Source organism: Catharus ustulatus, chromosome 3 (genome assembly GCF_009819885.2).
Source record: "Catharus ustulatus isolate bCatUst1 chromosome 3, bCatUst1.pri.v2, whole genome shotgun sequence".
Classification (NCBI taxonomy): domain Eukaryota; kingdom Metazoa; phylum Chordata; class Aves; order Passeriformes; family Turdidae; genus Catharus; species Catharus ustulatus.
The window spans coordinates 119,814,480-119,837,562 of record NC_046223.1 but is presented as its reverse complement, the minus strand read 5'-3'; the positions used below and the strand labels follow the sequence as shown (position 1 = coordinate 119,837,562).

The following is a 23,083-nucleotide window of genomic DNA, read 5'->3' as shown; positions in this document are numbered from 1 at the left end:
CGCTGCTGTCCCCATGTCCTCCCCAGCCTCACAGGCTGGTGGCACTGGACACCCGGAGTGACGGATGTGGCTCTTGGCCTGTGGTGCTGGAGCTGGTACAGCAATGAGGACACAAGGCTGGGTCATGGAGCTGGGGACACCTTCTGCTTCAGCCCCATCCTTAATGTCCACTTCATCATCCCTTCCCATCCCTGTATCCCTGTATCCCTGTATCCCTGTATCCCTGTATCCCTGTATCGCTGTATCCCATCCCTGTATCCCATCCCATCCCTGTATCCCATCCCTGTATCCCATCCCATCCCTGTATCCCATCCCATCCCTGTATCCCATCCCATCCCATCCCATCCCATCCCATCCCATCCCTGTATCCCATCCCAGTATCCCATCCCATCCCACCCTGTCCTCAGGCACTGCCCAGCCCTGCCAGGTCCTGTCCAGGGAGCCCTTTGGTGTCTCTGGGGCTTTGCTGTCTCCCTGTATCAGAGGCACTGGGGCACACGCTCATTCTGTCTCTGCCAGGAGCCCAGGCCCTTCCCACGGAGCTGTCCCAGCCCGTGTCACTGCCAGGGGCTCTTCCTTCCCCAGGGCAGAGTGTGGCATTTGTCCCTGTCATGTCCCTGTTGGTCCCTGCTCCAGCTGGGCTCGGTCCCGCTGCAGCAGCGCTGCCCTTGGGCACGGGGACGGGTCTGCAGGGTTTGGTGTCTGCAGGGTTTGGCCATCACAGTCACAGATCCGTGTGGGGGGAGCCTCAGAGCCCCCCCAGTGCCACCCTGCCATGGCAGGGACACATCCCACTGTCCCCATTCCCAGTGTCCAGCCTGGCCTTGGGCACTGCCAGGGATCCAGGGGCAGCCCCAGCTGCTCTGGGCACCCTGTGCCAGCCCTGCCCACCCTGCCAGGGAACAATTCCTGCCCAAGATCCCAGCCAGCCCTGCCCTGTGGCACTGGGAGCCATTCCCTGTGTCCTGTCCCTCCATCCTTGTCCCCAGTCCCTCTGCAGCTCTCCTGGAGCCCCTTCAGGCCCTGCCAGGGGCTCTGAGCTCTCCCTGGATCCTTCTCCTCTCCAGGTGAGCACCCCCAGCTCTCCCAGCCTGGCTCTGAGCTCTCTGGGCTCCCTCCAGCAGCTCCAGGTCCTGCTGCTGTTTGGCCCCGTTAAGATCCAATTCTGCCTGAATTAAGTGGCAATTGAGACCCTATGTCAAAGTCAACAATATGGATTTTACCTAATAAATGTGAGGTGGAGAGATAGAAATAAATAGAAAAGTGGAGAGGCAGAGGGAGTCCCAGCTGTGGATCCAGCAGCGTCCCCTTGTTCCTTCTTCACCCCGGGCTCCTCAGTGCTGGGGTGGGGGCCTGGTTCCTTGTTCTGCACAAAAACGGGACTGGGTGGCAAATCCACAAAGCCCAGTCCCAACCACCAAATCTTTTCACTATTTATACATTTTAGCAAAGGAATTGATGTCATTGGCTACAAGTTATACAGTTCCCTTACAAATTAGCAGTCTACCTTCCATTGGTTAAATACGTCCTTTGGTTAAATGTGTCCTATTGGACATGTATCCCAATAATATACATCCTATTGGTTAAATATATTATTTGCTTCTTATTTTAATTAGTCCCACGCTCAGTATTACTTTTCTTTTGGACTGGTGGCTTTCTGGGTCTCTGGGCCATGAGCCACTGTCGCAATCTGCCCCTGCTGAGTTACCCTTTCTGCTGCTGGGGCAGATTCAGCTCAGGGCCCCAGCTGCTTTTATCAGTTCCCACAGCCCCCACACCTGGGCTAGGACCCCTTGTTACTCACTGGGAACCCAACCACCTCAGGGCTGGGACCCCACTGTCACCCAGGCCCCTCCACCCACAGGACCCCCGTGCTCTCCAGGACCCCACAATCACCAAACTCCACACCTGCCAGGGTGCTGGGATCGCCCCCCACCCTGTGACTGCACCACACATTTGGATTTCAGCACCTGCACCGGGACCCCATTCCTCCCCCAGCCCCAAAATCAGAGTCCCAGCACCTGCACTGGGACCCCACCACCCCCAGACCCAAAATCAGAGTCCCAGCACCAGCACTGGGACCCCATTCCTCCCCCAGACCCAAAATCAGAGTCCCAGCACCTGCCCTGGGACCCCACTGCCCCCAGACCCAAAATCAGAGTCCCAGCACCTGCACTGGGACCCCATTCCTCCCCCAGCCCCAAAATCAGAGTCCCAGCACCAGGACTGGGACCCCATTCCTCCCCCAGACCCAAAATCAGAGTCCCAGCACCAGCACTGGGACCCCACTGCCCCCAGACCCAAAATCAGAGTCCCAGCACCTGCACTGGGACCCCATTCCTCCCCCAGACCCAAAATCAGAGTCCCAGCAGCTGCCAGGGCCCCACCACCCCCAGACCCAAAATCAGAGTCCCAGCACCTGCACTGGGATCCCATTCCTCCCCCAGACCCAAAATCAGAGTCCCAGCAGCTGCCAGGGCCCCACCACCCCCAGACCCAAAATCAGAGTCCCAGCACCTGCACTGGGATCCCATTCCTCCCCCAGACCCAAAATCAGAGTCCCAGCACCTGCCACGGCCTCACTGCCCCCCAGACTCCCTCCCCACCTGGATCTCCCACCCAGCAGGACCCCACCATAACAGACAGACCACACAACCACACAGAGGGTTTTTTTTTTTTCTCTCTTTTTTTTTTTACACTTTTTTTTATCTTTTTTTTTTTTTCACAAAACAGGACATTTATTCAAGTGTTCTCCAGCACAAGTACATTAGAAAGGAGCTCGTCTGTATTATACTCTTCTGGGCACCAAAGAAAAAGAAAAGGAGGATGGGATGGAAGCGGGACGGACAGACTTTCTACATCTGCTGCACGCATTGACCTTTATTAGTTCAGAACAGCTATGTCACGAGCAATACTCACACAGATACAACAGCGCCGGGCGCCCGCGGCACCTCCGGCCGTGAAATGCACAGTTCAGCGGCAATAAATAGAGAAGCGACCCTAAAAAAACAAACCAACAAAAAAACAGGGGCAACGAACCGAGAGAGAGAAGTAGAAAATAAAACCGGGGGGTTGGGGCTGGGTGGGAAAAGGGGAGGCAGAGCAGCCAGGGCGGCCGCGGCGGCGCCGGGAATGTGGCGGCGGAGCCAAATCAAAGGGAGGAAGGAGGGTACCAGCTCTACGCGCGTATTCCTCGGGATGATGAGTACATGATTCCCACAAATAGTTAAGCGTCAGCTACTTCAATGTCTAGGCTAAAACACATGAAATCTCTCGTTTAGTTTTCAAGTACAAAGTTAAAATGCCTTTTTCTTTTTTGTTTTTTTTTTTTAATAATAATATATAAGAGTAAAATAATAGTGCTCTTTGAAACTCCACTACGAGAAACAAAACAGTCATTGTCCAGACAGCAGACTTAATTTAACAATATATATTTTTAATAAAATGTTTTAGCACCGTGTTTGTCCCCACTCCCTCGGCGGATCTTAAGGAATTTAGGCCTTTCTGTGTTGTTTTGAGTTTTTCATCTAGGGCTGTGCAACAGAATTTGTCTGGTTGTTTTTAAAAAAAGACGTGAGTCGGGTACGTTAAAAACAGAACTCTTGTCCCAGGCATCCCCACGGTCCCCACCGCCGCCGGCACCTGCTCCCTGCAGGAACCTGCTTCCCACGGCACCGCGCCGGCACGGCCGCGCCAACGCCGCCACAGCGCCGGCTGGGACCCGGCCCCCAAAGCTGCAGCAGGGCCTGGGGGTCCCAGGAAGCGCTGCAGGGCTGGGCTGAGCCGGGCCGGCCCCGGGGGTCCCCTGGGACCCCCAAACCCAGCACGTGGCCGTGCAGAACCCGCCGACAGTGCTGCAGGACGGGGCAGCACCGGCACCCGGAGCTGCAGGGCCACGCAGGGTCAGCACCCAGAGCCACCGGGGTGTGCAGGACCAGCACCCAGAGCCACCGGGGTGTGCAGGACCAGCACCCAGCGCTGCAGGACCAGCACCCAGAGCTGCAGGACCAGCACCCAGCGCTGCAGCACCGTGCAGGACCAGCACCCAGAGCTGCAGGACCAGCACCCAGAACTGCAGGACCATGCAGGGTCAGCACCCAGTGCCTCAGAGCCATGCAGGACCTGCCAACAATGTTGCAGGGCCGTGCAGGACCAGCACCCAGCACCTCAAGGCCATGCAGGATCAGCACCCAGTGCCACGGGGCCATGCAGGATCCCCACAAATGAAGCTGTGGGGCCGTGCAGGACCCGCGTTGGCCACGGCAAGGCCACACAAGGCCTGCAATCAGCACTGCAGGGCTTGCACACAGCACTGCAGGGCCATGCAGCACTTGCACCCAGGGCTGTGGGGCTGTGCAGAACCCACAGCCAGTGCTGTGGATCCGTGCAGGACCCACAGCCGGTGGCATGCAGCCCTGCAGGACCTGCAGCAGTGCTGCAGGGCCGTGCAGGACCTGCAGTGCCCACCGTGCCTCACACAGGACGCCCACGGCCATGCCAGCCCCACAGACGGGGTTGTGGGGCCAAGCAGGCTCAGACAACAGCAGGCAGGACCTGTGCCCGGTGCAGCAGTCCTGTGCCATCCTGTGCCACCTTGTGCCACCTGGCCCCGGGAGCGAGCAGGAGCCCAGAGCCCGGGGCCAGCGCCCTCCTGCCTCGCCACCTTCACTCCCCGGCAAAGCCAGGCCCCGCGGTGCCCCCACCGCGGCCGCCCGTGCCAGCTCAGCTCCCCGTGCCCCCCGCACCCAGAGGGGCCCCCAAGCCCCCAGTAGCACCAGGAGGGAGGGGAGGTGGGGGCCCCTCGGCCGCCCCTGTCGGTCCCAGCACCTCAGAGCGCCGCGGCTCGCTGCCATTAGCCAGCACCCCGCAGCGAGCGCGGCGCCGGAGCCCGCACCTTTCACAGTTAGAGAGGAGACAGCGACGGGCCCGGCCCTAGCACCAGTCCCTGCCCCACGGGTCCGGCCACCCCCGGGCAGCGGGGCTGCACCGGGCCGGCCGCCTGTAGCACCATCCACCGCCGCACCGCCAGCACCTGCCCGCGCTCCGCTCACACCGCGGCTCCGGCCCCTGCGGCCGGGGCTGCCGACACCGACACCGCCAAGGTGACGCGCTCGCTCCGAACCACGCGTGGGCAGGGGAGCGATGGCCCGGCAGCCGCGGTGACACCGCTGGGGTCCCGTCCCGGCTCGCCGGGGCATCGCCCTCCTGCCACCAGCCCGGCCCCGCGGATGTAGCACCAGGGTCCGGCACCCGCAGCCATCCCCGTGCCATGCCGAAACGCCCCGGCCGCGCTCCGGCACCGCTGTCGCTCTGTCCCCCCTGCCCCGCCGGCGTCCCCGCCACCGCCCTCGGCCAGGGCCTGCCCGCAGCACCGTGCCCCGCGCCGCCCCGGCGGGCAGCGCCCGCGGCAAGGGGCACGGCCACCGCCGGGGCACCGGGGACACCCGGCACCGGCCCTGCCGGACACCACGTACGCAGAAGAGCACCAGTACGCTGTGGGGGGGCGCCGGCGGGGCAGGGGGGCACCGCCGAGGCGCTTCCTTTCGGGACAGAAAAAGGTTATTGCATGACTCGGGATGGAGACGCTTCCGCCCGGCCGCCCCGGCCCTGCCGCTCGCTCGGAAAGGCCCGGCACGTAAGGCAACGTGGAAGCTGATGTCTCGACTCACCCCGCTGTGTAAAGCACCATTATGAAGTCAGGTTGTACAGTAGTAACAGTACCTTTTATATATATATATATCTATATCTCATATCTATCATATATATATAAACTGTAAACAAGAGGTAACAGCGGCTTCTAGGATCTGCTCTCTTCAAGGTTTCCGTGTGGTAGGCACCCAAAATACTGTAGAAAAGGTGTGTGTGTGGTGTGTGTGTTCCCGGCCTCCCTGCCGGGCTGGCTCCATGTCACCGGAGAGCGGTGCTGGTGGAACAGAGCGAGGCTCAGCCGCCGGGCGCTGGAGCCGCCGGGCGCTGCCGCAGCCGGGGCCGGGCCGGCCGGGCGCTGGCGCGGACGGAGCGGAGTGGTCTCGGAGCGGGTCTCGGAGCAGAGCGGGTCTCCTTTGCCTCCGCCTCCCTCCCGACTGGGCTTTCCCGCTGCCGTTTCCCCCTCTCCAAGAGCGGTGCTGGCATCTCGTCTCGCCCGCTGCTCCGAGAAGTGGAAACCAAACCGACAGGAAAACCCAGCCAGAAAAGAGCGGAAAATTAAAAGGTTACCCAAAAAAAAATGGTTTTGGTTTCTTTTCTTTTTCCTCTTTTTTTTGTTTTTTTTTTTTTTTTTTTCTGTTTCATCTTCGTTTGTTTGCTTTCACCGTCTTCGTTATTTGTTTGCTTCTTGTCGTTTTTGTTTGTTTTTAAATAGCTAAAGCTGATCCTGGGAAATTCCGGAGAGGACACCGACCCCTTTCGCTCGGGGAGACGTGTGCTGGGTTCCCGTCGGGCTGCGAAATCCCGTCTCTCTTCTGGGTGCTGACTCTTCTCTCATTCCGTGTGTTCACTTCTCTTGGCGTGGATGGGTTTGTTTCCGACTCGCTCCGTGTGACCAGTTCCTGCCCATCTCTAGACGCAGGCAAAGTATTCCTTCAGGGGCGCGAAGAGGTGGCGAATCACCGGCACGCTCCAGGACCTGCCGAGCAGTCTCTGCCGGGCCAGGCGGCTCATGTTGGACACGTCCGTGTAGTGCACGGGGAAGCCAAAGACCCTGCGGGACAGGGAGGGGTCAGGGTCAGCCAGGGGTGTGGCACGGGCAGGACCCAGCCCGGTGCCCCAGCCTGGAGCCCGCGGTACCTCTCCATCTCCGTGCACCACAGGATGTCCTCCTTCTCGTTCATGAACACGGGGAAGTGCTGGTCCTTGCCCTGCTTGATGGAGTTGGAGCGAGTGGTGATGGTTCGCACTTTGCTGAACTGCAAGAGGCACAGGCTGGTCAGGCTGGGGTGGGATGGAGCTCTCAACCCTCAGAGCCACCACCCTGCACGCCCCAGGGAGCCTGGGACTGCTGGTGACAGCACTGGAACCCCCCTGCTGTCCCTGCAGGAGCCCTCCCCTCAGCCCCTGTCACCCAGCCCCGCTGACCTTTGCTATCCTGCCGTGCTCCAGGCACTCCTGCAGCTCCAGCTTATCGTTGACGGTGGATGCGAGTGGCCTGGGGGGGAGAGATGGTGGGCAGGGGGTGGCAGCGCTGTGTCCCCATGCTGTCCCCCCACTGTGCCCACGGGGCAGGGCTCCAGCTGGGCTTTCTGGGGGTCACAAGGTGGCCACAGCTGTTTTGGGGGGCTGTGGTAGGTGATAGGCAAAAAGCAGCCAATTCCTGTGGGACCCCACGCACGGCCACTAGCTGTGGGTCCCCCCCACAGCCAACATCCAAGAGGGGCACAAAGGACAGATTAGTGACACTCCTCCAGCACAAGAGAGTTGGGACAGGACCAGACACCTCCATGGGGGAACCACTGTAAGTTTCTAGGGTGTGCCATCACCTTTTTGTGAGACTCCTGCTCTTACCCAGCACTGAGCAGGGTCAGGAGGCCCCCAGAGGCACAGCTGTGCTGAGGAAGGGAGCACCCAGGCACAGCCCACCCTCCCAGAGCCAGGCCAGGGGCTCAGCTTTGGGCTGCTCTCACCAACCTGTTCATGCCGGGCAGGTTCCCCCAGAAGTACCGTGCCCGGTGCGCTGCAGACACTTCTTTGGCATCAATCATGACGGGATTGGACTGAGGGACAGAGAGCGGGAAAGGTCAGCAGGGCTGGGCAGCCCCGTGCTGTGGGGGTGGGAGCTGGGGGGTGACCCCAGGTGAGCACTGACCTCCAGGAAGCGCGAGATGTCCCTCTTGTCGCTCACCCCCATGGCCACCACGTTCTCAAAGAGCCAGAAGAAGGGCCGGTCGTCACCCTCCTTGGGCCGGGCTTCGTGCAGCAGGCGGTAGAACTCGAAGAAGAGGCGCCCAGTGCCCTCTGGGAGGAGAGAGAGGGGCTGGGGTAAGGGCTGGGGGTCTCTGTGAGCCCTGGGGGACCAGCCCCACCCCTGTGGAGCCCCAGCCCTCTCCTACCGTAGAGACCCTTCCTGGCCGGGTTGACGATGGACAGGTCATTGCAGGGGCTCCCCCCAATCACCAGATCAAAGGGGCCCCACTCCTGTATCTGCAGAGGGAAAGGAGACCCCGGGTGAGCCAGGCACTGCCACAGCCTGGGGACAGGGGCCATGACGGTGGCCAGGCTCCCAGAGTGGGAAGGGAGCCACCAGGACATGGAGCCCTGCTCCTGGCCGTGCACAGCACACCCTGACACTCCCACCCTGGGCTGAGCGCTGCCCAAAGGCTCCTGGAGCTCTGGCAGCCTCGGGGGGGTCAGGGGGCCGAGGGGCAGGACGGGACGTACGTGTTTCTGGGTGACATTGCGGACGTCCCCGACGTACATGATCTTGCCCTGGTGCCTCACCATGCCCACGGTGATGGAGTCCTCGCACACCTCGGAGGCGATGTACCTGTCCACCTGGATGCCCAGGTCCTTCAGCACCAGCAAGCCTGTGGGGAGCCATGGGCAGTGGGCCATGAGCACACACAACAGGCCCCCAGCCCTGTCCCCACCTGTCCCACCCCTCCCTTCCTGCTCCCCTCTGGTGTGAGACCCCAGGGGTGGAGAAGACAACCCTGTGGCCTGACACCACTGGCTGCTCTCACCCCAGCAATCCAATCCCACACACCCCAGGGGGAGCCCTGCAAGATCCACGGGGCCAGGGACCCCCACCCACCTGTGGCGATGCCATCAAAGAGCGAGAGCACCCGGATTGGCTTCCTCTTCTCAGCTGGCACCGGCGGGTACACCTTCGGAGGGTCCTGCAAGCCATGGGGATGGAGTCAGTGGGGAGGGGCTGGGGTCAGGGGAGATGGGCTGGGGTCAGCAGGGAGGGGCTGGGGGCACTCACAAACTCCTGGTCGTGGTTGTTGGCGAAGAACATCTGGAGGCGCGAGGGCCAGTCCTCCCGCCGCCGCAGCAGCCCGTAGACGCCCTTGTGGCCGCACATGTAGCAGTTCCAGGGGTCCTCCTTGATGGCCGCCTGCGCCGCCCCCGGGCCCACCAGCAGGTCCACACACTCCACACAGAAGCACCTGGCACAGGTGGGAGCCAGGGTCAGCAGTGGGGCTCGTGCCACCACCAGGATCCAACGGGGAATGGCCCACTGGGGTCCCACAGACCCGCCCACACACCCCTCGTCTGACACCACTGGCATTTCCCAGCTCCATGCTGGGACTTTGGACAAGCCAAAGCACCACCAAAACCTCCCAGTCTCAACCCACAGCTGGCATCACCCGAGTCCCATGCAGGGCTGGCATCACCAGGACTTCCCAGCTCCACCAAGGCAGGACCAGGGCATTGCCAAAACTCCCAGCATCTCACACCTGGACCAGAACATCACCAAAACCTGCCAATCCTACACACGGGGACTGTGGCATCATTAAAACATCCCAGTCCCAAACCAGGACTGGCACCATCAACAGCCCCTGGCACGACTGTGGCACCATGAAAATCTTCCCAGTCTTGCCCTGGGACATCACAAATCCTCCCAGCCCCAAACCAGGACTGGCATCACTGAGTTCCTACACCAGGACTGAAGCAGCACCAGAACTTCCCATGCTGGGACTGTGGCATCACCAAAACATTCCCAAGCCCCACACCCGGCCTGGCAGCACTCGATTTCCACGCCAGGTCTGTGGCACTACCAAAACCTCTCCAGCTTCACGAGAGGACTGAGGCATCACAAAATAACCCAGAGAGGTGTTGAGGTGAATAAACCTGGTCCTAGTGGGTCTGAAATGCAGATTGAGCTGCAGAGGTTGAGCTCTGGGTGGAGCCCCCACTGTGAACTGCTGAGATTTGGAATAACAAAGAGGATGAGGAAGGGTGAATGGACAGAGGCACAGCAGGAGTTGGGATAACAAAGGAGACCAGCCAGGTGGATGGACAGGAGCTGAGGACTCTGCAGGAACAGAGTGAGACTCAGAGGGGGACACTGAGGGGACAAAGATGGGGGGTTCTTTTGTGGGACCCCTCCTTGGGCTGTGTTTGTATTTCTGTGCCAAGAATAAATGGCTGTACCAAACAAGACATCTGAGACTCTGCCATTGGAAACTGGGCTGGAACCGGTGAGGAAAACAGGTCTGACTGGGCAAGGGGCTATGGGGAGTCCAGCAGGGCCCCTGGAGCTGCCCTGGAAAGGGGCTCTGGCCACAGCAGTGACAGCCTCTGGCACTGGGAGTGTGACAGCCCAGGAGGCTCAGGAATGCTCAGACTGGGAAGTTTCCTTAGTGACATCACCAAATTCCTGTGCCAGGACTCAGCACCACCAGAACCTCCCAGTCTCACAGGACTGGCATCACTGACCAGGGAACTGCAGCATCACCACACCCCACCCAGACTCTTGGGGACATCAAAGCCCAGCAGGGGACAGTGTCACCACCAGGACCTCCCAGTCCCATGCCAGCTCTGGCATCACCTGCCTGCTCCTGTGCCACAGACCACAGCACTGCCAAAACATCCCAGCCCCAAAACAGGACCAGCATCACTGAATGCTCAGTACCAAGACTATGGCATCACCCAACCTTCCCTGGCCCTTACTGACATTGGGACACCACCAAAACTCCCCAGTCCCACACCAGGACTGGCATCACCAAAAAAAACACATGGCAGGAATGTGGCAACACCAAACTTGCCCAGCCTCATGGCAGACAGGAGTGGGGTCCCAGCAAAAGCTGTGTGGCTCCAGCCCAGCCCCTTGGCACCCCCAGCCCCACACTTGCAGCCCCCAGCCCCACACCTGCAGCCCCCTCCCCAGCCCCACACCTGCAGCAGTTGTTGTTGCCACACATGAGGACCTCGCGGCCGCCGCAGCAGATGGTGCAGTAGGACTGGTAGCCATCGTCGTCGTACTGGTATGCACACTCCAGAAAGCAGTTCTGAGGACAGCCAGGGTGTCACTGCGTGCCTGGGGACACTGGGGACCCCAGGACAGGGTGAGCCCCCCAGCCGTGCCCCCTGGCCCGGCAGCACAGCGTACCTTGCAGTTTTGGCACATGCCCCCGATGAACAGAGGGTGCTCCAGGGTCACATTGAGGCTCCCACAGGAGATGCAGATGTCTGGGGGAGAAGGGGAGATGTCACCCTGGGGATGACAGCACCCCAACCCAGCAGGGGGACACCCCAACCCTTTCCTGCAGTCTTCAGGACACACTCACCCCATGCTGGGATCACACCAGAGCTGGGGACCAACCCAGCTGGGAGGACTCCCACTGCCCTCCAGCCCCACTCCAGACCCCAGGCAGTGTCCTGGGGGTCCCTGCACCCATCCAGGGTGGGCACTGCCAGGTCACAGCTGCTGTCCCTGGTGCCAGACAGGCTGAGGGGTGGGACAAGCCTGGCCTTCTTTCCTTGAGCTATCCCCACAGCCCTGTGCCCCCCATGCAAGGAGGTGCAGACCCCCATCCCAGCCCATACCCCAGGTGTGGGATGTGCCCCAGCCCCACACTCACCTTCGATGTTCCTACACTTCTGCCGGACCTCGTACACCAGCCGCTCTGGGGGAAGAGACTGGTCAGGGGGCTGGCCCAGCCAAGCCCCCTCGTGGGTGGGTGAAGGGAGGGAAGGACCCTGGGGGAGAAGGGGCTCGGCCTGGAGCAGCTCTTGCCCCCTAGCATGGCCAAAGCAAGCCCCCAGGCAGGAGTGGTGGCCACAGGGAAACCCCCAGCCCCCCGGTACCTCGGGTGCGCTCGTCGATGATCTCCTTGACCTTGGGTTTCTCCTGGGTTGTGCTTTTCCGGGGTTTTTTGGCGGGTGGGGGTGGTGCGTAGGCGGCTGCTTCGGGCTCGACCCACATCTCCGTGTAAACTTCTTTGTAGGGGTTCCTCTCCTCTGCAGAACCAGGGGTGCTCAGCAGAGACCCCCCATCCCCACAGTGTTTCCCCTTTCCAGGCCCATCCCACCCTGGTGACACCACAGTCGATGACCAGTGTCCCCAGAACCCCTGGGTAAGTGTCCCCAGTGCCTCACCCACGCAGGGGCTGCACCCCGCTCACCTTCGGGGGGCTCCAGCCCCTTGGGGCCGGAGGGCTGGAAGCCGCCCAGGGCCCACTCGATCATCTGCTTGTTCTGGATCTCCACCACCTTGGACGTGTCTGTCTCGTCGTTCTCGGGGCATGCAGGGAAGATCTTCCCGGCCCGGCTGCTGGCCACCTGCAGGGGTGCTGGTGTCACCCACCCCCCAATCCTCGGCCCCCACACCACCCAGCCAGGCAGCCCCCAGCCTCATGGGGACCAACACAGTCAGGAACCTCCACAAGAGACCCCCAAAGCCAGGATCCCTTCACATCACCCCACAAGAGACCCTCCCCAGGGCAGTGTGCCCACCCTCCTAGCAGTGCTGAGAGATGCCCTGAAATGGCCTGAGCCTCAGAGACCCCTGGAGTCCCCAAACTGCTCTCCAGACCCCCCCACACCCCTGCCTGGCACAGGAGACAGACACCCCCAAAGCCTCCTTAGAGAGGAATGTCCTGAGGGGACCCTCCAGATCCCCACGCCTTTTAAGAGGTCTCCAGGTGGGGCAGGGTGCTGGCAGCTGCTGTTTGCCCAGATGGAGCCACTGCCCCGGGATGTCCCCGCTCACCTGCAGCACCTCGTAGATGGCCTTGCGGTACATGGGCTGCTTGTTGTAGGTGGCCTGGTGGAAGGCGCTGGAAAAGGAGCTCAGGGGCAGCAGCTTCTCCACGCACACCTGGGGACAGACACGCGGCCGTGGGGACACCCGGAGCAGGAGCGGGTCTCCTGCCAGCCCCAGGCCGCCCGGACCCCACTTACCACCGAGAACTTGCCGTCGCCGAACCACATAACCCAGCGGGTGCCCTCGGCCGCGCGGCTCCGGCCGGTCATCCACCAGGACACGATGCGGCCGGGCCACCACGAGAAGCCGCGCAGCTTGCCCCACACCAGCTCGCCGATGCCGAAGCCGCGCCCGTCCTGCGGGGGAACGCGGGGCTCAGGGCGGTCACACGAGGGCCCGGCCCCGCCGCGGCCCCGCTCCGCCCGGCCCTGCCCTCACCTCGTACTCGGGCTCGTCGTCGGCGGACTTGGAGGCGTTTTTGTCGCCGGCCTCGGCCACGGCGGGCTCGGGCGTGGTGGCCACGCTGGGCGAGGCGGGGTCGGTGGGCTGCTGCGGGCCGGGCGGCGGGCTGGCCTCCTCCTCCTTCTGCGCCTCGGCCCGCGCCGGCTCCTCCACCACGTTCATGACGGCGATCACCTTGGCCTTCTTCTCCGCCTGCGGGGACACGGCAGGGCATGGCCGCCGGCCCCGCGGGGCACAGCGGGGCGGCCCGGCATCTCCCGGGCGGCAGCGATCCCCGGCCCACCGCGGGCGAGCTGCCCTGCCTCAGTTTCCCTCTCCCGACCTCCGTATCCCGGGACCCCCAGAACTAACCCCGGCATCCCATCGCACTCATCCAGTGATCCCCAGAGCCCATGCCGGTACCCTCTGTACTTATCCCGGGACCCTCGGAGCTCATCCTAGGCCGTGTCACTCTCTCCGGGTCCCCCCCCCCGCCCCCGGTGATCCCGGTCTCGGTCACGTACCCGCGGGGACCGGCCGGGCCCGGGCCGGGGCGGAACGCACGGAGCCGGAACGCGCGGAGCCGGCCGGGCCGGTGCGGGTCAGCCCGGCGGCCCTTTGTCTGGGCTCCGGGTCACGTGGTGCCTCCCGGCCCGGCTGGTTGGCTGCGGCGGGGGGGCGGGGGGGGGCGCGCGGGGGGCACGGGCCGGACCGGAACCGAAGGGGAACCGAAGGCGCCCGAGTGGAACCGAACGGAACCGAAAGGGCCCGAGCAGAATCCGAGTAACCGAGAGGAGCCGAAGAGACCCGAGAGGCGCCCGGGCCAGAACCGCAGGAATGGAGAGAAACCGAAGAACCAGAAGAACCGAGCGGTTCGAGAAGAACCGAACGGAGCCGAGAAGAACGGAGGCAGCCGAGCGGCCTCCGGGATGGATCCGAGCGGTCCCGAGTAGAACCGAGCGGTTCCGAGTAGAACCGAACGGTTCCGAGCAGAACCGAACGAAGCCGAGCGGACTCCCGGCACGGAACCAAACGGAGCCGAACGGCTCCGAGCGCTCCGGCCCAGTCCCGGTCCCGCTGGCCCGGTGTCCTCCTAGTCTCGGCCCCAGTGCTTGTCGCCCCAGCCCCGCTGTCCCTCCGCTGCCCCGGTCCCGGCCCGTCCGTCCCGGTACTCACGGGACCGCGCTCCGGTCCGGCTGGGCTGCGCCTCACGCCGCGGGGCCGCTCCGCCGCCTTTTGTCCCGGGGCCGCGGCCCCCCGGCCTTTGTGCGGAGCGCCGGGACGGGGCGGGGGCGCCCCGGGGGCCTGGCCCGCACGGCTGGAGCCGCCCCCGCCCCCCGCACCAGGGTCCCCAGTGCCACCGAGAGGGGCTGGGGGGGCGCCGGCCCCGGGGCCAGCGTGCGCGGTCACACTGCCGGTCCGGCCCGGTGCGACACTGCTCTGGTACCGCACGGCCCGGTTCAGCCCGGTTCAGACACTGCTCTGGTACCGCACGGCCCGGTTCAGCCCGGTACTGACACTGGTCTGGTACCGCACGGCCCGGTTCAGCCCGGTACTGACACTGCTCTGGTACCGCACAGCCCGGTTCAGACACTGGTCTGGTACCGCACGGCCCGGTTCAGCCCGATGCGGACACTGGTCTGGTACCGCACAGCCCGGTTCAGACACTGGTCTGGTACCGCACGGCCCGGTTCAGACACTGGTCTGGTACCGCACGGCCCGGTTCAGCCCGGTACAACACTGCTCTGGTACCGCACGGCCCGGTTCAGACACTGGTCTGGTACCGCACGGCCCGGTTCAGATACTGATCTGGTACCGCACGGCCCGGTTCAGACACTGGTCTGGTACCGCACGGCCCGGTTCAGACACTGCTCTGGTACCGCATGGCCCGGTTCAGACACTGGTCTGGTACCGCACGGCCCGGTTCAGATACTGATCTGGTACCGCACGGCCCGGTTCAGACACTGCTCTGGTACCGCACGGCCCGGTTCAGACACTGCTCTGGTACCGCACGGCCCGGTTCAGACACTGCTCTGGTACCGCACGGCCCGGTTCAGACACTGCTCTGGTACCGCACGGCCCGGTTCAGATACTGATCTGGTACCACACGGCCCGGTTCAGCCCGGTACAACACTGCTCTGGTACCGCACGGCCTGGTTCAGCCCGGTACGACACTGGTCTGGTACTGCACGGCCCTGTTCAGACACTGGTCTGGTACCGCACGGCCCGGTTCAGCCCGGTTCAGACACTGGTCTGGTACTGCACGGCCCGGTTCAGCTCGGTACAACACTGCTCTGGTACCGCAGGGACCGGTTCAGCCCGGTACGACACTGCTCTGGTACCGCACGGCCCGGTTCAGCCCGGTTCAGACACTGCTCTGGTACCGCACGGCCCGGTTCAGCCCGGTTCAGACACTGCTCTGGTACCGCACGGCCCGGTTCAGCCCGGTACAACACTGCTCTGGTACCGCACGGCCCGGTTCGGCCCGGTACGACACTGGCGCGGGGCTGGCACCGACTCCCCTGGCCCAGTTCTGCCCGGTACGGGCGCGCTCGGGGTCCCCGCAGCCCAGCCCTTGTCCCCCCCTGCCAGCCCGGGGGTCCCACGGCGTGGTGGCCCCGGGACCCCTCTGTGTGCAGAGGGGACAGAGGGGTGCGTGGTGTCACCCCGGGACCCCTGCCCTGCCACCCTCTGCTCGGGGGTCCTCGGGCCACCACCCGGAGGGACCCCAAGGGACCCTGAGCACGGCGGTGCCCCCCGGGTGACAGTGGGGTGACAGCAGGGACACCCCGCTCCCTCCAGCCCAGCTTTGGGGGTCTGGGATGTTTGGGGACACGAGTGGCCCTGGACGCAAGGACACGGGATGGGCGATACCCGGCGTGTCCCCAAGCAGGGTCACAGCAGGACCTCGTGTCTCCCCCCACTCAGTCGGGTGCCCGGGGGGACAGGAAATGTCCCATCACCGATCGTTAAGGGACATCATCTGGATATCCCAGCTGGACAATTGTCCCAACTGATCCCTGCCCCGGGGCCACGGCAGCTCTGCCAGCCCCCTCCGCCCCCACCCCCATCCTCATCTCCATCTTTATCGTCTTCCTCACCCCATCTCCATTCCAATCCATTCCATGCCCAGCCACTGTTCTTTCCTCATCCGCATCCCATTCCCATCCTCTGCCCCATCTCCATCTCCTTATCTCTGCGCCATCTCCATTCCCGACCCATCTCCACAGCTGGCACAGACAGTGGGGAGTGTCCCCAAAGCGGGACATGGTGGCACAGAGGGGGCAGCTGTGAATGGTCACAGGGCCACCAGCCAGCTCTGCTCCCCAAAATCATGGCCCAGAAGTGACCAGGGACAGGTTTGGGGGCCCTCAGGGTTTGGGGAGCTCCATCGAGAGGAACTTGCAAATGTCAAAGGGCTCCGGTCTGGGGGCTGTGCCTGGGGACCCCTTCCAGGAGGGTCATGCCCTGTGGGGACACTGTGGCTGTGTCACCCTCGCCCTGTGCCCCACGGTATAGCCTGGCCATGGCAGCCGTGCCCAGTGGGGACACTGTGGCTGTGTCACCCTCGCCCTGTGCTCCACGGCATGGCCTGGCCATGGCAGCCGTGCCCTGTGGGGACACTGTGGCTGTGTCACCCTCGCCCTGTGCCCCACGGCATGGCCTGGCCATGGCAGCCGTGCCCTGTGGGGACACTGTGGCTGTGTCACCCTCGCCCTGTGCCCCACGGCATGGCCTGGCCATGGCAGCCGTGCCCTGTGGGGACACTGTGGCTGTGTCACCCTCGCCCTGTGCCCCACGGCATGGCCTGGCCATGGCAGCTGTGCCCTGTGGGATGCCCTGGCTGTGCCAGGAATGCCGAGGATGGGGTGAGAGGGTGTGATGGGGACCCCGGGGCACCCCCACATGGCCCCTGTCTGTGCTGGCCACAAGCATCCCCCGGCGCCGTGGCCACACCGTGCCTGTGCCAGGCTCCTGCCACGAGCCCGGCTGCGTCACACGCCGGTTCCCCGGGAAACCAGCAGGAACGGGCGGCACATCCCGCGGGAGAAGGACAGGCAGGGCCCCGCTGCCCGCAGCTGCGCACACCGGCCCCGAGCCAGCCGGGCGAGGAGCCGTGGGGCCACTTGGGTGGGGCAGTGACACCACCAGCAGCAGCGGGAGCACCCTTTCCACCAGCCCTGGGGCAGTGTGCCCACCCGAGCCCCTGTGTGCCCACCCGAGCCCCTGTGTGCCCACCCGAGCCCCTGTGTGCCCACTCAACCCCCTGTGTGCCCACCTGAGCCCCCTGAGTGCCCACCTGAGCCCCTCTGTGCCTGGCCAGCCCTGGCGATCGCCGTGGGAGCCGCGGGGCGCTGTGACCATGCTGTGCCCACCCCGCTGGCGCAGACCCTCACCTCCCGCTTCCAGCGTGCCAGCCACTCGTCCCGTTTCCTCTTGCTGATGTAGTAGGGGTCCCCGGCCTGGAAGGTGTGCCGCTGCATGGGCCGCTGCCGCAGGCTCGACTCCCAGCCCAGCCCGCCGCGGAGCCGCCCGCGCGAGCCCTGCGCCGAGAGAGACAGCGGGGACAGGGTCAGGGCAGTGCCTGGCACTGTGGGTGAGACAGCTGGGCTTGGGGACAGCACAGGGGACAGAGCTGAGCTGCCCGGGGGGCTGGAGGGGGGCACACGCTTGTGGCGTGGGGAGATGGGCAAGGGGGGCACCACCTGCCTGGGCACATGAACATAACCTGGCCCATGTGTGCACCAGGACCTGGTGTCCAGAGGTTTGACACTGGGGAGAAATTCTTCCCTGTGGGGTGGTGAGGCCCTGGCACAGGGTGCCCAGAGAAGCTGTGACTGCCCCTGGATCCCTGGGAGTGTTCCAGGGCAGACTGGACATGGCTTGGAGCAACTTGGTCCAGTGGAAAATGTCCCTGCCTGTAGGATGAACTTCCAGCCCAAACCAAACGTCTGGAATTCAACGACCTGGATGCCATGGCATCACAGCTGAGGCACCACCCAGGCATGGATCTGCCCCAAAGCAGATCCAGCACTGTGCCCAGAGAACTGAGGGAGCTGAGGGCAGGTGAGGGGTCAGCCTGGGCAGGCACCATCCCACGCAGGGCTGCCGGAGGGTCACTGACCCGGCACATCCTGGTGCCATCTGGTCACCAGCACAGCAACAAGTGTGTGGCTGTGTCATGGCAGGGGAGCCCAGAACCTGTCGGAACGTGGGCCCTGCTGCTCCCCCATGGCCACTGGTGCCGAGGGAGCAGGGAGAGATGGTGCCGTGGGCACAAGGAGCACCGCACTGCCTGGTGGAGCTGTGGGGCTGTGCCCATCTCCTGGGGTGGGCTGTGGGGCTGTGCCCATCTCCTGGGGTGGGCTGTGCCCATCTCCTGGGCACAGCCTTGCAGGGTCCAGCCCCAGGCCATACTTGCCTCCATTTTCAGGGTGTCGAAGTTGTTTTCCTCCTTCTCGTCCTTGCCTGCACACGGAACAGAGAGCAGCCGTCAGCCGGCGCGGGCGCGGGGCTGCGGGGCCGGGACCCTGCAGGGCAGGGGGGCCCACCCAGGACCCTGCAGGGCAGTGGGGCCCACCTGGGACCCCGCAGGGCAGTGGGGCCCACCCGGGACTCCCTCCACGGGGCAGTGGGGCCCCCCCAGCCCGTCCAGGGCCCCCCTGTGCCGGGCGCGGGGCGCTCCCCGGGGCGGTGCTGTGGGTGGGTGCTGCTTCCTCCCCGCTGCTGTCCCGGCGGGGTTTGGGGGTCCGGGCAGTGACCCCCCCGCGGCAGGGGAAGCGGCGCAGCCCCGCTGCTTCCTGTGCTCTCGGCACATCCGCGCCGCAGGTCGTGCCGAGGCGCTGCCAGGAAAGTGGCTAAAAATAACCCCGGGTGTTTCGGGGGGTGAGAACCGCGGGGGAGCGGGGGCGGCCGGGGGAGTGGGGGGCACTGCTGGGTGCAGAGGGGGCTCCCACCCTCTGCTGGCGTCCCTCAGCACTTTGCCCCGGCTGATGGGCACTGGCCGCCCTGGCACAGAGCCTGGGGTGGCCCCAGCCCTGTGTGACACTGCCATGGCACCCTGCAGCTGGCACATGGGGATCCAGCCCCCCACGGCAGTTGGAGCCCCTGGAGCAGCAAGGCCTGAGTAGGAGAGCAGCCCAGAGTGCTGGGGGACAGCAGGGGACATGGGGGAGACTCTGGGACACAATGGGGACACTGCAGGACACTGGGATGGCAGGGGACACCTTGGGACGCTGGGGATAACAGGAGTGTGTGTGTGTGTACTCCAGGCATCCATCCCATCCTCCCAGGGCTGCCCGCAGCCACAGGGATCTCAGGCGGGGAAACTGAGGCACGGGAGAGGGAGCCCGGCCTGTTCTGAGATGCTGATCCCCTCTGTCATTGGGACTGCTCAAACTGGGGGGCACTGACTGGAGGGGGGATTTCCCGTGGCAGCGGCTCATTCCCGGCACGGCATCCCCGGGAGAGCAGGGCAGGGTCCGGCAGGGTCCGGCAGGAGCTGGAAGGGGCCGGTGACCCCGGCAGGGCACGGCCGGAGCGCTGGGCACGGCTCCGTGCGGGAGGCACCGAGCTCCCGGCAGCATCACGGCTGCCCCGGGCCGTGCTGGGCACGGCTGGAACCGCTCCCGCACCGCCCCAGAGGCACGGGCTCACGGCCCTCGGCGTGTCCGGCTGCCCCGGGCCCGCAGCAGCCGCGCCCCCCGCGCCCCGCTCCCCCCGACCGCGGCTGCGGCGCTCCCGCGGCTGCGCCTCGTGACTGCGGCAGCATCTGCAGCGTGCGGCTCATCCATCCAGCCATCCAGCCATCCAGCCAGCCATCCAGCCATCCAGCCTTCCAGCCAGCCATCCAGCCATCCAGCCAGCCATCCAGCCATCCAGCCATCCAGCCAGCCATCCAGCCATCCAGTCATCCAGCCAGCCATCCAGCCATCCAGCTATCCTGCTCCATCCCAGCCTGCCCCAGCCATGCCTGCCCCTTCCAGCTCCATCCCAGCCTGCCCCAGCCATCCCTGCCCCTTCCAGCTCCATCCCTGTCTTCCCCAGCCATGCCTGCGCCTTCCAGCTCCATTCCAGCCTGCCCCAGCCATCCCTGCCTGCCCCAGCCATGCCTGCCCCATCCTGCTCCATCCCTGCCCCTTCCTGCTCCATCCCTGCCTCTTCCAGCCGTGCCTGCCCCTTCCTGCTCCATCCCTGCCTGCCCCAGCTCCATCCCTGCCTGCCCCAGCCATGCCTGCCCCATCCTGCTCCATCCCTGCCTGCCCCGGCCATGCCTGCCCCTTCCAGCTCCATCCCTGCCTGCCCCAGCCACCCTATCCTGCTTCAACCATCCCTGCTTCTTCCAGCTCCATCCCTGTCCCTTCCAGCTCATCCCAGCTCTCCCTGTCTTTCTCAGACCTCTCCTGGCACCAGCACTGGCTCGGCATGGCCAGTCAGTCTGTGTGATGTCCCAGTGCCAGAGCTGGGAGTGCTGAGAAGGGTGTCCCGAGGTGCAGAGGGACCCTCTGGGGCCCAGCCTGTGCCGTGGCCTCTAGTGCTGTCCCCAGGCAGCCTTGGAAGCTCGGGGCTCCCCTGCAGCCCCCTCCCCACAGGTTCCCAGCCAGGGATCCCCCAGCCACAGCTCCCTCAGTAGCCTTGCAGCATCACTAGGTGCTCGGCGGGCTCTGCCCAGCTTGTCCCTGTCCCTCGTGTCCTGGGCCTGGCTTTACGGGGTGGCTGCACTACCTGGGCACCTCCTGCATGGCCCAGAAATGCCCCTGGGCTGCCCTGTGCTGAGCTGGGTGCTGGGGCTGACCCCTCAGCACGGCGCTGCCCCCTCTGCCCTGCCTGCTCCCCGGCTCACAGCCAGCAGGGCACCATGGCCCCCACGCCCCCAGCACGGGCAGGGCTCCATGGGGGGACACTCGTGCTGGGGAGGTCTCCCAGGGGCACAGGGATGTGCTGGCACCACAGGGCACCGAGCACAAGGCCCAGCATCCCTGGGAGGAGAGGCGATGATGGGGACGGGATGAGCATGCAGGCACAGCCCCCCCACTCCGACCTGCTGCCCCCACCCCAAATCCCACATGGAGGGGCTCAGCCCTTCCTCCTCCTCCTCCTCCTCCTGCAGGACAGAGGGGCTGGGGTCCCTGGGGGGCTGAGCCCGGAGTGGGGAGCCCCCAGCGCTGAGCTCTTACTTTTCTCTGTGGCCTCCAGGAGTTTCCTCCTCCCGCGTTTCTTCTGGGGGTCGGAAGGGGCCAGCTCACCCTCATCGGCCGGGGCGTCCAGGCCCTCCTTGGGGGTGCAGCGGCCGTTCTCCAGCGCCCGGCCCGTCTCTCCGTCCGCCAGGCTCTCACTCTCGTCCTCCTCGGGCCGGCCGCCCTTGGGGCTCGCGCCGCCCTCCTCCGCGTCCCCCTCCACGTCCCCGTTGGGCAGCGGCTCGGCGGGACTGGCCTCCGGGCACGCCGGGGGGCACTTGGGCACGGCCGCGCTGTCCTTGGGGGTGTCACTGCTTTCCGCCTGCTGGGAGGAGGGCAAGGGGCCGCGGTTGGTGCTGGCAGGGGGACAACAGCAAAGCACGCTGGGAAATCCCAGTGCCACCTCCTGCACCCCAGGTGGGACAGCTGCCACTGCCTGCTGAAGGGACCTGGGGACCAGGACACAGTGTCACAGCACCCTCAGGGCCAGGACACACCACTGTGTCACCCTCAGGGCCAGGACACAGTGTCACAGCACCCTCAGAGCCAGGACACATGGATGTGACACCCTCAGGACCAGGACACACCACTGTGTCACCCTCAGGGCCAGGACACGGACACATGGATGTGGCACCCTGAGGACCAGGACACGTGGATGTGACACCCTCAAGGCCAGGACATACCACTGTGTCACCTTGAGGACCAGGACACACTACTGTGTCACCCTCAGGACCAGGACACATGGATGTGTCACCCTCAGGACCAGGACACACCACTGTGTCACCCTCAGGACCAGGACACATGGATGTGACACCCTCAAGGCCAGGACACACCACTGTGTCACCCTCAGGGCCAGGACACATGGATGTGACACCCTGAGGACCAGGACACATGGATGTGTCACCCGCAGGGCAGGACACATGGATGTGTCACCCTCAGGGCCAGGACACACCACTGTGTCACCCTCAGGGCCAGGACACACTGCTGTGTCACCCTCAGGGCCAGGACACACCACTGTGTCACCCTCAGGGCCAGGACACACCACTGTGTCACCCTCAGGGCAGGACACACCACTGTGTCACCCTCAGGGCCAGGACACATGGATGTGTCACCCTCAGGGCAGGACACACCACTGTGTCACCCTGAGGACCAGGACACATGGATGTGACACCCTCAGGGCCAGGACACACCACTGTGTCACCCTCAGGGCCAGGACACATGGATGTGACACCCTCAGGGCCAGGACAGATGGATGTGACACCCTCAGGGCCAGGACACACCACTGTGTCACCCTCAGGTCCAGGACACATGGATGTGTCACCCTCAGGACCAGAACACACCGGTGTGTGTGACATCCTCATGGACCAGGACACATTTCCATGACCTGCTCAGGGCCAGGACACGTTCCAGCAACACCCTCAGACCACGACACAATGTCACAGCACCCTCAGAACATGGACAGAGTGACAAGATACTTCGGAACAATGACAACATGCTGTGACATCCTCAGGACCACAACAAAAGGTGACAGACCATGAGGATCAGGACACGTCACCTTTTGGACTGGGGTACAACACCAGGACACCCTCAGGACCAGGACACAGGAACGTGACACTGCAGAATGACACTGGGCTGTGACACCCTCAGAGTAAGATGCCACAACGCTCTGAGGACAGTGACATGGGGCCATGGTGCCATCAGAACCAGAACATGCTGGGATGTGCCCTGGAGTGGGCAGAGGGGACACTGGAGCTGCCCATCCTGCCTGGCACACCTGTGCCACCACACTGGGGTGAGGGGACAGCAAGGGGACAGCTGG

The 23,083-nt window shown here is 64.3% G+C and overlaps 1 protein-coding gene across 3 annotated transcripts in view; it reads right to left on the bottom strand.

The window, feature by feature from the left end:
- Nucleotides 1-6,350: 6,350 nt before the first annotated feature.
- The window catches only part of DNMT3A (DNA methyltransferase 3 alpha), a 31,483-nt gene continuing 14,750 nt past the window's right edge, over nt 6,351-23,083 (bottom strand). For 2 of the 3 annotated variants that reach the window (XM_033055172.2, XM_033055170.2), the window contains 20 exons: nt 21,265-21,589; nt 18,510-18,556; nt 17,485-17,631; nt 13,085-13,300; nt 12,844-13,002; nt 12,653-12,760; nt 12,066-12,222; nt 11,749-11,901; nt 11,523-11,567; nt 11,051-11,130; nt 10,837-10,949; nt 8,921-9,104; nt 8,747-8,831; nt 8,374-8,519; nt 8,046-8,136; nt 7,802-7,950; nt 7,624-7,709; nt 7,075-7,144; nt 6,787-6,905; nt 6,351-6,700 (listed from right to left, as the gene is read on the bottom strand). In XM_033055172.2, the coding sequence (XP_032911063.1) occupies nt 6,559-6,700; nt 6,787-6,905; nt 7,075-7,144; nt 7,624-7,709; nt 7,802-7,950; nt 8,046-8,136; nt 8,374-8,519; nt 8,747-8,831; nt 8,921-9,104; nt 10,837-10,949; nt 11,051-11,130; nt 11,523-11,567; nt 11,749-11,901; nt 12,066-12,222; nt 12,653-12,760; nt 12,844-13,002; nt 13,085-13,300; nt 17,485-17,631; nt 18,510-18,556; nt 21,265-21,589 (2,622 nt within the window). In that variant the 3' untranslated portion in view covers nt 6,351-6,558. The remainder of the gene's footprint in view (nt 6,701-6,786; nt 6,906-7,074; nt 7,145-7,623; nt 7,710-7,801; nt 7,951-8,045; nt 8,137-8,373; nt 8,520-8,746; nt 8,832-8,920; nt 9,105-10,836; nt 10,950-11,050; nt 11,131-11,522; nt 11,568-11,748; nt 11,902-12,065; nt 12,223-12,652; nt 12,761-12,843; nt 13,003-13,084; nt 13,301-17,484; nt 17,632-18,509; nt 18,557-21,264; nt 21,590-23,083) is intronic. The other variant, XM_033055171.2, reaches the window with a different exon arrangement.